This window comes from Lipotes vexillifer, unplaced genomic scaffold, assembly GCF_000442215.2.
Source record: "Lipotes vexillifer unplaced genomic scaffold, Lipotes_vexillifer_v1.1 scaffold648, whole genome shotgun sequence".
In the NCBI taxonomy this organism is placed as follows: Eukaryota; Metazoa; Chordata; class Mammalia; order Artiodactyla; family Lipotidae; genus Lipotes; species Lipotes vexillifer.
The window spans coordinates 1,495,739-1,509,846 of record NW_006797096.1 but is presented as its reverse complement, the minus strand read 5'-3'; the positions used below and the strand labels follow the sequence as shown (position 1 = coordinate 1,509,846).

Here is a 14,108-nt window from a genome sequence, read left to right as displayed (position 1 = left end):
GTTTGGTCCACACATTACTTTTACAAATAAATCACCCACACTTGAAAGTTAAGTGATTCCATTCAAAAGCTGGATTTCTGGTTGCTCTTAAAATATTGTTACGTCTGGCTACAGCAGGCATCTCTAGTTCTGGCAAAAACTGCACATTTAGTTCTTTGTGTCCAGGATACCTAGGGCCTGGTACACAGTGGGTGCCCAATATGTTTGCTGAATGAAGGATTCCAACGAATGGATCAATGCATTACTTAAAAGGAATATGCAAAGAATGAATCAATGCATTACTTAAAAGGAATATGCAAAGAAAGGCAGAAGTTCCTTTTCTACAGGGGCCACTTGAGAATATCTAGGACTCATACCTTTGACTGATTATTTATTTCCCATTATAATTCAACATATGGATGGGACTAAAGCCTGGAGAATGAGAAAATGATTCTTGAGTAGGAAGATGAAATGAGGTACTTTCCTCTTGCAAAGTAAGATAAATAAGAATGCTGAGGGCCCAGCTTTGATGAGCAGCTAGTAAAGGGGTCAACAGACCCTGAGTGACTACATGGATAAACAGATCTGACTTTTCTTAACAAATCATTTGTGGGACTGGTGACAATTAGGGGTAATTGTTCTTTTTGATTAAATAGAACTTGAGCATTCATACCAAACAAAAGATTTTGTAGAAACAGATATAAATGGGCCCTAAAACAGAAATGCAGGTGCAAGATCACCAATAAATTCTGAGTTTACACTCATGCAAATGTGCATGGGAATAAATACTTTGCATCAGCAAGTGTTGGGATGAGTTTTACATATAGTCTCATTAACATTTCAAAGACTTTCATTATGAAAAAGTCCTAAAACTTGAGATCAAAAGCCAATATTCTCTGGGGGTAAGCCAACATTTTCACCTCAAAAACATCAATCACAGAAACAGAAAGCAAAACCGAAACAGATCAGTTCCTAAAATTCATTGATCCTATAATTTCAAATAGAATAGTAAGTATGTTTTGAAAGCACCATCCTTTTGGAAATTTGTAGAGGGAGACAGTCCCATATGGCTTTGGATTTTCACTGCATTCAACACTCGATTAGTAGTATTTATGTAGTATCTGGTATGCTGAAATCCATTCACTCAGTAGGATTTATAATTTCCTTCAAGTTTCTGGAACACGTTAGAAGCTTGCTCTTATTACTTGAACCATGGAAAATTTTAGGGCTTCTCGAATAATATGTCTTAGCAGAGGGTATACTTGAAATCCTGGGGGGTGGGGGCCCAGAAGCTGGGGCCCAAGTAGCTCTTCAAGCACAAAGGTTCTTTGAAATCCTTTTAATTCCTTAAAAATTCTTGTGAATTTTGCATTTTACTTCATAATAGATCTATGTTCCTGTTAATATAAAGTAATGTTTTCTTCCCATCTCCAGTAAATTTGACACTCTGAGAACACACCTGTCTAGGCCTCCAATTCCCTGGGCAGGCAAAGTTTGAGATCATAGCACGACAGCATCCTTACTTTCTTCATCTGTAAAATGTAATAATCATATACCCCTCACAGGGTTATTGTGGAACTGAATGAAATAACCTATGTGAATTGTTTAGAATAGTACCCTAAAAAACCCTAACTACAAATACTATTATTCTTTTTAATAAAAAAAAATAAATTTATATATTTTATTTATTTTATTTTTGGCCGCACTGGGTCTTCGTTGCTGCACATGGGCCTTCTCTAGTTGTGACGAGCGGGGGCTACTCTTCCTTGCAGTGCGTGGGCTTCTCATCGTGGTGGCTTCTATCGTTGTGGAGCACAGGCTCTAGGTGTGTGGGCTTCAGTAGTTGTGGCACGTGGGCTCAGTAGTTGTGGTGCATGGGCTCTAGAGTGCTGGCTCAGTAGTTGTGGTGCACAGGCTCAGTAGTTGTGGCTCCCGGGCTCTAGAGCACAGGCTCAGTAGTTAAGGCGAACAGACTTAGTTGCTCCGCGGCATGTGGGATCTTCCCAGACCAGGGCTCGAACCCATGTCCCCCTGCATTGGCAGGTGGATTCTTAACCACTGCACCACCAGGGCAGCCCACAAATACTATTATTAAAGTGAGATATATTTATCTAGAATACACCTCCCTCTTGTTGCAATTACGTTCACGTTCACTAATATTGGATCCCACAGCCTGTAGATACTGAATTAATTACAATAATTCTTTTAAGAAATACAGTGAAGTACCCACAGTCTTCTCAGCTTTGTGTTAGGTGCCATGAGGGATATAGGAGCTTATGTTATAATTGGGGAGATATGGTTTATATCATGTGCAGGAAATGGAAAACGTGGAAAATACTCTTGAGACCCTAGATAAGGAAGCTCAAAATGGTGGCTGGAAAGACAGTTCAGCACTTTGTGGGGAGAAATTCAATGGTTCTTTCTATCGATGGAGAAGACTTATGGTTGACATAGGTGTGTCACCTGGCAGAGGCTGCATAACCCCCCTGACCTCTGTTTTCTGAGGGGTTGGACTAACCTCTCTACTAAGATGAGCTTTTCTCTTTTTATACACACCGTGTCAGGCACTGTGCTAATAACTATTTGATATAGACACTCTTCTTATGCCCTCTTTTCTGATTAGGAACCTGACTTTAGAAATTCACAAAATAGTTCAGTGTCACACAGCCAGTAAATGGGTGGAACCTGGATTTGATTTCATTTCTGTTCACCTCCAATGTAAGCAAATTGGTTTCCCCAGGGCACTGGGCAGCTCTAAACCAGGACCGATTCCTGAAGTTAGGGGAACCCTGTCAATCAAGCTAGCCGTTTCAGCTAGCCTGAAAGCTCCATGAGTGCAGGTCCCAGATTTATCTGTTTGCTCGTTTGTCCCTCTCTCTGCCAGTCCTTAGCACATAAGGAAGCACACAATGTTTACTGATTGAATGAGTTTTAAAAATGGAGATGCTCTCCAGAGATGCCCAAATTCCACAGGTCTTGGGACTGAATACTACTGTCCCCAGAAGGAAGAATGAGCACTTGAAATCTGAGGCCCTCTGTTAAACTCTGAGAAAGTGACGTGCTAGTAACTTTCTATTTGGTGCTAGAGAAACATTTGTGTTTGTGTTGGCTGTTACATTTTTATCATTAGGATATGAAACTGAAAAGGGAAAGTAAGCTGTACCTGAGAAACAGGGAAGATCCCAAGTCATGGGATAATCTACTGCTACTGAAGAAATCAACAAATTTCAATAAAATAAAATAATTGCACAGTCAAAGGAATGGTGTAACTATCTAAATATTCCACAGCTTAACCCTGGATCACATTTAGTTTTATTTAATAAAACCTGCTGTATTTGAGATTCTAAAATGTTTAGAATTATTTGGAAAAATTGTCTAACAAAAATAATGATAGCTATTTTCCATAAAACAACTACTGAATTTATGGCCAAGGGCCAGGCAAGAAAAATATTAAAAGAGTGAAGAATCTGGTCTGATCCTTCACTGATAAAAAGGAAAGCACTGAAGTCAAAAGTAAAGGAATTTAGCTGAAACCTGGCTGGGGGTGCAGACTGCCATTTATCCAACTTATGAGATAATATTTGGGTAAGGATGAAGAATTTAAAATGCCTAGGAGATACGGATTGTAAAACTAAATCCCAGCTGAAAAATACGGTCTTAGGGGAAAAAAAGGAAAAAAAAAAGGTCTTAGGGCTCCCATTAACATAGCAAATGAATTTAAAAATAAAAGAGAGATCAGCATGTACACTCGCGTTGAATCTGACTGAGCCATCTTGTCTCAGCTGAAATTTCTAACCCATGAACCTCAGCCTATTTGAGATGGCAAATCCACCCTAATGGCTGTTGGGTTAACTTTAGAGCAGTGGAAAGGTTTAGAAATAGGTATAAAAATAGTAAAATAAATCAAACCCAGAGTACTAATATTTTGTGTTAAATTCAGAAAAGGTTTTGCAATGATCAAGATTGTCTGTGTGTGTTCATTATTTAAATATAGAGTATTCTGTATATTATGCAATCTCACTTGTGATTTCAAACACGTAACTGATTTTCTTCTGAGGTGTTAAGTTGGCAGGTGTTAGCGAATTTGGCTGAGTTTGTAAACAGAATTGGAGTGTTTTAAGAGAACTTCATTTAGTACATCTCTAAGTTTGAATTATTAATCTTATAAGAGTTGCTTAAGAGCTTGGAATACTTTGCTGGTTAGGTTTGTGAGTTTGCCTTGTCAGGTATCCGAAGTGCTTGAAAAAAATAAGATATATTAAATTTACAAATGTAATTCAACCTGTTAAGGGGAATTGAAGTAACTTTCAAATAGAACACATTTTTTTAGGGGAACTTAATTTGGTAAACTTGAGTTAGTTGAAAGAACAAGTGAAAAGGACTGTATAAGTAGTATAGCAAGATTTGTAGGGTGCAAAGGCATAAAAAATTATGTTTTAAAATTTAATACTACATTCAATGTCATTTTAAACCCAATTAACTATAAGTAGCCCTCTACAGGCACAAAAGTCTCCCTGGACTTTAAATAAACTCAACTGGCACCTATTCTTTGCTGCATGCCTATTCTGCCCTCCGCTCAGTGGGTGCTACTACTCCATCCTTTTGGACCCCACTCAGAATCTGTATCATTGTCAATCTGGCCTATGGATTACTTCTGATTGGGAGGCTCCTAATCAAACAACCATGTGTCTACTTACTGGCTTCTTCTTTAACTTTATCCATTTCTGCCATTAATGAAACTTCTTTGTCAATGATGCTGGGGGAAAAAAACAAAAACAAAAGCAAAGAATGCTTAATCAAAGATAAACTTTTAATAAGCACTGGAAGTAAAAGAAAAATTATTTTCATTAAACAAAATACAAGATTACCATAAATATTTCTATGTTACATTGCCAGCAGCAGACTCTGCCTTTCCAAAAATGAGGCAACATGGAAGGGATGCTCCCAGTGTTACATAGTGACATCTGCTGATTAAATCATTGTCAGCAAATCTAAAAAAAAAAGCCTTTTCAGACTTTCAGAATTGCACTGCTTTGAATTTCAATTTGGGAGTATTTTTGCCCTATGAATTTTTGAAGTTCCAAAACAATATAATAAGTATTTGAAAGGTGGCACTCAGGTTATCAAGGCCTGTAATTCTCAAATGTCTCTGTGCTTCACGCTCCCAGATTTGGGCTGGGAGGGAGAGAGGTGGGCCCAATGCTGATGCAGAGGGTCCTAGGACCCACTTTGAGAAATGTGGTTCTGGGTCAATCCATCCACATGCTCTATAATGAGTCTATGCCTTCTCATTCCCCCAAATAAGGCTTTCAGGGTTAAATTAACTTTTTCCCATTATTTTTAATATATTTTTGGTTAGTCCTTTGAAAAGGTATTACCTGCAAAAGTCATAATTTTCTGTCCAAAAGTTCATTTCTCTCCCATCCTTGACTTCGCTCCCCTTCCAGTCTCAACACATCATCACAAATCCCTTATTTATCCTTTCATAGATTTTTATGTGTAAATAAGCACAGATGCCAGATTTTAAAATTTTTCATTTCAACCATAATATTTCAATATAGGCATCTCAAAGATAAGGACTTTTGGGGAATATAACCATAGTATTAATATAATACCTAAAAACATGAACAATAATTTAATGTTATCAGACATCTACTCAATATTCAAAATTTCCTAATTGCCCCATACATTTTTTTAAAACAGTTTGTTTGAACCAGGATCTAAATAAGGTCTGTTCGTGACAATTTGTTGACTGTCTCTTAAATCTGTTTTAATCTATACATTCCCTCCCATCTCTCTTTCTTCTTTTTCCTCCCTTTGTTAAAGAAACCAGGTCCTGTACAGTTGTCCAAGGTCTGAATTTTGCTGACTCCAAGGCCATGGTATTATTTAAGCCATTCCTTTATATTTTCTATAAATTTGTTATGAGATACAGAAATATGATTAAATTCAGATTTGTTTTTTATTTCAGGAGAAATTATGTTATGTACTTCCATCAGCAGACACATGACAGGACACACATATAAATACTGGTCCTGAAAAAAAATTAAACCTGATGGTACTCAACTTCATACACATCTCAAAATAAATGTACAGGAAATACAAAGAACATCTCTATTTTTTATGATATTAGCAGCTATTGGTGATCACTGCCTAGATCAAGAGGATTTGAGAAATGAGGATATTCAAATTCTCTCACTCCTTGGTTTATTTACTGAAAACTTCCACAAAGAGAAAATTTCCTTTATCAACTATTTGGTTATCAAGTACAGTTTGCACAGGCAGGGTAAATGCTTGCTTCTCTCCTTTTATTTATCAGTTTTCAAAACGATAGTTGGTTCCTCCAAAAGTAACCAAGGAGATTTTTTTTTGCTTGTTTGTATAGTTTAATTGTGAACTCAGAGTTAATGTGCTTCAATACACTGCAATTATTATCCTTAAAACATCCTTATTTATTACTACTCAGATTGTTCCAACAGATGTACATTTTTTTCTCCATCAGATGTATTCTTAAACTTTAAAGTGTGTTGAAAATCTATTTCCCTTTAAGAGGAAATATTTTGTAGTATTTGTCAAGGTACGAAGTGGCTCCTGGGATGTATCTCTAGGAGTTTGGGTCTCCTCATCCAAATGATGTAACCTAAACACGTAGACAGTAAGGACTGTGTGTTGAAGAGCTTGGCTCTTTCCAACCAGGAAATCCTAATGGAAAGAGCTGACGTGAACAAGGAACGGCAAATTCTCCAGAACTGGGCTCGAAGCCTAATCCATCAAGCATAGACATCAGCTCTCCCCATGACGCATGTGGCTTTAGGTCACTGGCTATAACCACTTTGGTGTAGCTAGCGTGTCAAGAGAATTGTACCTTATTTATTGACATTAAACACATACAATATCAGTGTGTCTTAAATGCAGGAAATACACGATACAGAAAGGTGTACGGCGAGAAGGAGGTCTTTATCCAAACTCTGTCCCAGTTTACTCAGTCCCCCTCCCTGGAGGTCTCCACTGTCACCAGCTTCTTGCATTTCCTTCCAGAGATCATCTATTCATAAACCAGCATATATTCGTTAATTGTACGAAATGCTGAGTTAAGTCGATATGCTTGTGCTCCTGTGATTATGAGGTATACTTAGCTTTCCTATCAAGTTCACAAATGTAGCCACAAGCGACTGGAGAGGGCAGTTCTATATTAGTTTAGAAAAACAAGGCTAATGGATAAGCTGGTAGGGAGATAAGGTGAGAACCTAGAGATTTGGAGTCAGGAGCCCAAATTATAACAACACGGCTAAGCTATCCTACCTGAGAAGGTGTTCTGAGCGTTGAGAATGTTGGGCCTCACCCGCATCCCTGAACTGGCACAAATCTTAGAGGGGTCTTTTGACTTCCAGTGGACATGAAACGGGAGTCCAAGGGGCTGGGACTCCGCTGCCTTATGGGCTACAGGTCAGGTGAGGCTTGCTCCATTCTCAATCAATGGAGTGAAGCCGGCTTGCACAAGTGTGGGGTGACGGTACAGAATGTGTCAAAAAGAGTACTAGAAGACTCCAGTCTCTGGAGAGACTGACAAAACATTCATCCACTGGAAAAATATTTGCTGGGTGCCTGCCATGTGCCAGGCGAGGGTGGAGCTGGGAATACAGCTGTGGATTAAAAAAAAGAAAAAAAAAGATTCCTGCCATCCTTGTGGAGCCTCCGTTCTTTTGGGTGAGCTGAGAGGAAGAGGGTGAGAGGACCTGCCGAACTTGCTGGGGAAATAGCGTAAAACAGATGGAGAGGGAAGAAAATGATGATGGCAGGAGGAAGAAATTAGGATTCCCCACCCTCCACCAACCAGAAGGCTGTAATTAGAGTCTCCAGGATTTGAGAGCATGCAAGGTGCACAACCAAAGCAAATACACGCACGTGATACAAGATGGGGTACCTTTAGACTTCAGGGGGCAGGAGGGGGCAGACCGCAGTGAGAGTGCCAAGACAGCCTCATGCAGTCCCCACGCCCTCAGTCCCCAAACAAGGCCACAGACCCGGCAGCCTCTGTGTGTGCTGGATGAGAAGGATGGTGCAGGAAGGGGCCTTTGCTCATTTCTCTACCAGCTACAAGATTATAGTGCATTTTTGTTGATTAAACTTGTTAATATGTGCCCAGAGAGTTTACAAGATGGACATTTGGGGTGCAATCCGTATCCCCAGGTCTAACACATTAAACATTGTGGATATTCACACAATGGTTAGTTTAGGCCTCCTGGGCTAGCAACAGGAGGGATGAAGGCTATACACAATAAATTGTTAATCTGCTTAACGCCCACTGGAGGATGTGAAAAGCCTCTGAAGTTGGCATCAAACCATGCTTCCATTCCTCTGGGTATTTCGGCAAAAGACTGTCCTCAAGCATCTTAGTAATTCAAGCACTGCTATGTATGATTGCTTTCAAAACTCATGCATAAAAGCAATCCAAGGGATCTCTGCTGAGTCAGGACCCTGCTCAGAACCCATGAACTGGATGCAAACCAGCATCAAGGTGCTAGCTCGAGGCAGTGCCCCAGGACCTCCCATGAGAATCTCAATAAGGTGCACCTCAGAGTTTCACTGGATTTTTTTTTTTTTTTCCTTTCAAGGCAGCAGGCTTGTGGGAGGGAATACTAAGGGAAGAGGATGTGGAAGCAGCAGAGGCCGGCCGGTCCTCTGGCAGGTTGTCAGACAGTGAGGACCCAGCGCCACAGCAAGCTGAGAGCGAGACCGAAGGAAGGTCCAAGAGGAAAGGCCACGCCTAACACCTTTTTGGGCCGCACCGCGGGGCTTGCGAGATCTTAGTTCCCTGACCAAGGATCGAACCTGTGCCCTCGGCAGTGAGAGCGCAGAGTCCTAACCACTGGACCACCAGGGAATTCCCTGTGTCTCACACCTTCTAAATGCCCGCAGTGCTGGGGGCCACAGCCAGCTTCCTGAGTAACTTCATCAGGGCCATTTACAAGTCCCACTGAATCTTCTTAGAGACCCCAGGACAGAGATACGCGCTGAAGTGCTGCCTGATGCACAGCAACACTGCAGGCTGGATAAAAGAGGAGGGTGCTGGGCAGAACCCAGTAGGGAGTTAGCAGATATGGAGGGCAGGAGGGAGGAATGGCACAGAGGGAGGAGACGACTCATAGAAAGATCACAGGCAGTGTCACTGTCCCCATTCCTACTGGAGAAGCAGAAAGGTCACATGCAGGCTTTCGAGATACCACTGTGTAGACAGCCTCAAAATGAGAGCTGCTCGTAACTAACACCTGAGTGCTTACTGTGCGAGGCCGCCGTGGAGAGCACTGGCGCCTCACTGGAATGATCTCACTGAACTTTCCCAACACCCCAGGAGGTATGAGCTCTAATTCTCCCTCACCACAGGGCCTTGGCACGTGCCCTCCCCACTGCTAGAGGACAGCTCTCCCCCCCAGCCCTGCCTTTCTTCATCTCCTTCACTTTGAGGCTTCCTTCAGGTCTCTGCTTAATCATGCCTTCTTCAGAGAAGCTCTGACGGAGTTTTGGAAAACTTCTGTTCAACGTTATGCTCTTCGACTACGGTGGGCTGCTCGGCAAAAACTGCTTGACAGTGATGAACGGAAGGGAAGATAGCACATTTATTTTTCTATGGCATAACAATAATGAAACTCCTTAATTGGTAAACTGTACTGCTTGCATATAAATCATCTTTATGCAAAAATTTATATAACTTTTGTCACTGACAGAATCTAATCATTTGAGACATAAGCTTATGAATAAAAGTACAACGATATTCACTAAACCACACAGGGTTTGGCTCAGAATCAAGACACGTAGTTAATGATTCTGTTTGTAAATTGGGATGGTAATAAATTACTGAAATTTGTACTTTCCCCCACTAATCATCTGCAATTCAGGTTTGGGGCATTTTTGCTTTTCAACGGTGATCCTCCGTACTTGATAGAAACACAGAACTCTTTAATCGGCTTTTCGCTGACCACTGAAAGTTCTCTAAATGGCTGGATAAGGTCCTCAGGAGGGCACCAGACTGAAGACACATCATACGTGTTCTACATAAACTGAGCTCACATAAAACCCATGCTGACCTCACATGTTTCAGATGTGCCCTTTATCCTTCCAAAAACACATCTTCTCATTTTATCTAAACTGCCTGGATAGTAAAATTTTATTCTCTTGCCGTAAAAAAGCTTTCATTATTAAAGCAATAAGGTGTCAGGAGAGGCAGATGACCATGGCAGAGCCTTTACGGTTTATTATATTGTTAATCACAGAGATAAAGTGTCATTTTATAAAAATGTTTCCACTGTCTTGATTCCTTTCTATAGAGACCTAATAATAACAATAATAAAAAGAACCAGAAAGGCACTTTAGCAGAAATAGATTTATCATTTTCTGCTCTGTGAAAGACTCTTCTTTAAATGTGGAGACAAGACACTGAGAGACAAAACGGCTTCATTTGGCAGCTCGAAGGAGCCACGTCAAGTCTGGTGTGCTTCATAAATAAAGATGCCGTGATGGGCAGCGGCCACAGGACTGTCAGTGGGTGAGAAGCTGGAGAGCAGAAGCTTCTGGCGGATACTGAGGAATGAAAGTAGGATTTCAGTAGGAGTTGAACAAGATCAATCTGCAACAGCAGCCGGAGTCAGACGTTAGAGAGTTAAAACTAGGCTACATTTCATCTTCCTGAGCTGGCCTCAGGGAGGCCATAGTGAGAGAAACGGCCTGCGACTATCTGATCCCAGACAGTTTTGCTTCAGGACTTTCTGGTGGACGAAGTGCTTCGGTGCAGAGCTTCCTTAACTCCTCGGTTGCCAAGCAGAACAAAGCAGGTGGAGAGCCTCAGGAAGCAGACGGAGACCCGCGCTTGCTGGCAGGATGATCACGGCGCAGAGCCTCCAGACCGCCGGCCCGTTAGAGAGAAAGAGAATGTGGAGATTGCTGGGGAGGAAGGATTCTACCGAATGCTAAGGGGATGTTTCAGCCCTCCTGGCCCGTAACAAACAGTTTAAAGCATGCGACTGAGTGATAAGCCGTAAAGCCAGACTTCCTGTTTAAAGAATTTCTGTTTCTTTCACTAAAGAGAGAGGGTAATGTACAAACATTTCCCCCCACTGCGGGCTCTGCTCCTTACCTGCTGCATCAGGAGGAAGAACTGTGACCACAGGAGGAATGCCAGCTGAGCGCCTGGCAGCCTAGTAGCACCCAGGGGCCGCTATGTGGATCCTGAGCTGGGAGCTGGTACTGATGGAAGAGGCCACCTGTACTGCCCAGGAGTTTAGGCATCTACGTCCCTTGCCCTGGCTGAGAGGACTGTGCCCACCAGGCGGAGGGCAGAAAAACTCCCTTTATATACTTAGGGTGTACTCTACTGTTACCATGGGTACCATTTCTAGTCCAATGGGGTTGCAGCCCACCCATTTCTCAACTATTGCTGCTGTCAACAAAGGTGTCCCTGGCATGACAGGCACAAATACATCAAGACTGTGTATGGTTCTCTATTCTTAGGGTCAGAAGGACAGGCAGCCCTAACACGACAGGTGCCTACGAATGGTGCCTCTGCTCTTGCATGGCTGTCAATTCCCCGTTCCTCCTTTCTCTGCTCCCTGAGGACTAGCAGAATATGCCACCCCAAATATGGCCCTTTGGTATAGTGCTCATTGTGAGCTGTGGGCACGTGAAAAACAGCAAATGCAGGGACAGGCTTTCTCCAAACTCCCCTTTTCTGCTTAAAGACAGATTGTCTAAAAGGAACTCAGTTGTCATAAATTCCTTCCCCAGAAGTTTCACCAACCGGGGAGGATACCGACTCTCGCTCATCAAAGGAGAGAAGATTAGAACTGACACCACACTCAGCAGACTTTGTCACAAGCTTCCATACCTCCACCTGTTCTTCTAAGGACCCATTCATCTTTCCTAAAAGTCATTCACTCTCCCCTCAGAGGCCTACACCCCCTCTCCCCTTTCCCTATGAAGATGGTATTTAATCCTGAATTCCAGGCCACCTTGGGGAGTTCTTAATTTTTCCCTGGGTCTCTCCCATGTGTACATGAGGCGTACATGTTAATAAACTTCTGTTGGTTTCTCTCTTGTTAACCTGTCTTTTAGTACAGGGTCTCAGCCAAGAACCCAGAAGGGCAGAGGGAAAATATTCTTCCTCCCCTGCACGTCCATCCTGTCCCCACTCCTACACCTGTCTGCTGGTTACTGCTCTCACCACTCACCAGTTTCCACGACTCCCCTTCCTTCACTTCCCACGTGATCAAGTCCTCCCAAGTCTACCCCAGAAATGTCTCTCCTACCCAACTCCACTTGTCAATTTACCTCAGGCTCATTATCAAGTAGCTGGCTATGCTCATTTATTTATGTTTTTTGTTGGGATTCCTGGGTCCGTTACCTTCTACTCTGTACACTTTTGCATTTCGGTTTCACAACAACCTGCGTTCTTCTTATAACTGGAATTCTTTTTCTGAATGCAGCAGTGATTGACAAATTGATGTAAAGATTTCTTGAATTCCATAGCGTTATGTGATAAACATATAAAACCCAACATACACGTCTACAGCCTGTCAGCTGGGGCTGGGACACAACTCTTTGAAGCTGCCTAGTAATCATGACTCTCAGGGTAAAAGAGTGTCTCTAAGCATGAATCACTGTTAACATATACAGCAGAGTTACACCCCTCTGGCTGCCAGTGAATGTGGCAAGTGCACTCAATTGGCCAATCAGGTTGAGCCCATTTTCTTTCTATTTCTTTAATCAGAGGTAATATAACTTGTTAATGTTAATATCTCTTAGTCTGCATATTTTATATTGGAATTGGACAATGATTTAAATTACAGTTAATGAATATGCCATCACACTGTCCGAGGTGTGTTTCTGGAAAGAGACACGAACAAATGAAGCAAAAGGACTAACTCCCAACACTTGTAAAATCCTGGAGTTCCTCACAGATGACACAGTTAATTGAAAAAACAAACAAACACAGGGATTCCTTTTTCTTCTTGGAATTGAAAAAATGACATCAGAGTTACAAAATCCTGCAAATTCTACAAATCCCACAACATCACATGTTCACCTGAAAAATCTGTATTCCTTGTATACCTCTATTTAGAATTTTACATATATTTTGCTTAATGTAATTTCTTATCTTTGCTGATTACTTTTTAGTTTTGTTTCTTTCCATGGAGATCACTATTCAGGGAAAGTAACTTACCTGTATTTCAGTTTCTATAGCTATAAAAGTGATATGACTTACCACCATCTCCTTTTTAAAAAAATAAAAAACCACCGAACTACATATATGGAAAAGAAAGCAAACTTCTGTCTGTGGGTGTTAACTGTCTTATAGCACAAGGGTACCAATGAAGGAAGTAACATTCTCCACCATTTACTTCATTTTACATGCTCATTAAAAAAAACCTGGGAAATGTAGAAAGCAGGATAAAATAAAACAAATTTCAAAATAAAACAAGGCAAAATCTCTCTTTGTTTCATACCCAAAATAGAGCCAACCACTCTGAACACTGTTGCCTTTCCCTCCAATTTTGGGTGATGGGGGGGCATCTATGCAGAAGCCAACATCGTGACTGAACCTGAATAACTCACGAACAGAAACTAGAGGAGACTGATGTGGCACAGAAAGTCATAGAAATGCCGGCCCACTTCCAACCCAAGGCAGCCAGGCTTAGCCTCCACTGCTCTGGCCTCCTGGGGTCTCCTGAATTCCTTAGCTCTCCCGTGAAGAGGGGAGGGGAGAGAATGTGGACTTCCTGGTTTGGGCCAAAAGGCTCTCGTCAGCCAGCATCTCCAGGCTCACTTGCTACCCCTCCTCTTTAGGACCTGACCTAGCCAGTGGTTTCCCAAATGGGGGCAACAAAGAAAACAGTAAACTGTATGTACTTGCTTTTTTTTTTTTTTTTCTTTTGGCTGCACCATGTGGCATGGGGGATCTTAGTTCCCCGACCAGGGATCGAACCCGTGCCCCCTGCATTGGGAGCGTGGAGTCTTAATCGCTGGACCACCAGGGAAGTCCCATGTACTTACTTTTTTTTTTTTTTTTTTTTTTTGCCGTATGCAGGCCTCTCACTGTTGTGGCCTCTCCCGTTGCAGAGCACAGGCTCCGGACGCGC

At 41.9% G+C, this 14,108-nt stretch overlaps 1 protein-coding gene across 2 annotated transcripts in view; it reads right to left on the bottom strand.

The window, feature by feature from the left end:
* Positions 1–14,108, bottom strand: part of SPATS2L (spermatogenesis associated serine rich 2 like) — a 172,353-nt gene that overhangs the window by 11,541 nt on the left and 146,704 nt on the right. For both annotated transcript variants that reach the window (XM_007469198.1, XM_007469199.1), the window contains one exon: positions 4,677–4,735. In XM_007469198.1, coding sequence (XP_007469260.1) covers positions 4,677–4,735 — 59 coding nt within the window. The remainder of the gene's footprint in view (positions 1–4,676; positions 4,736–14,108) is intronic.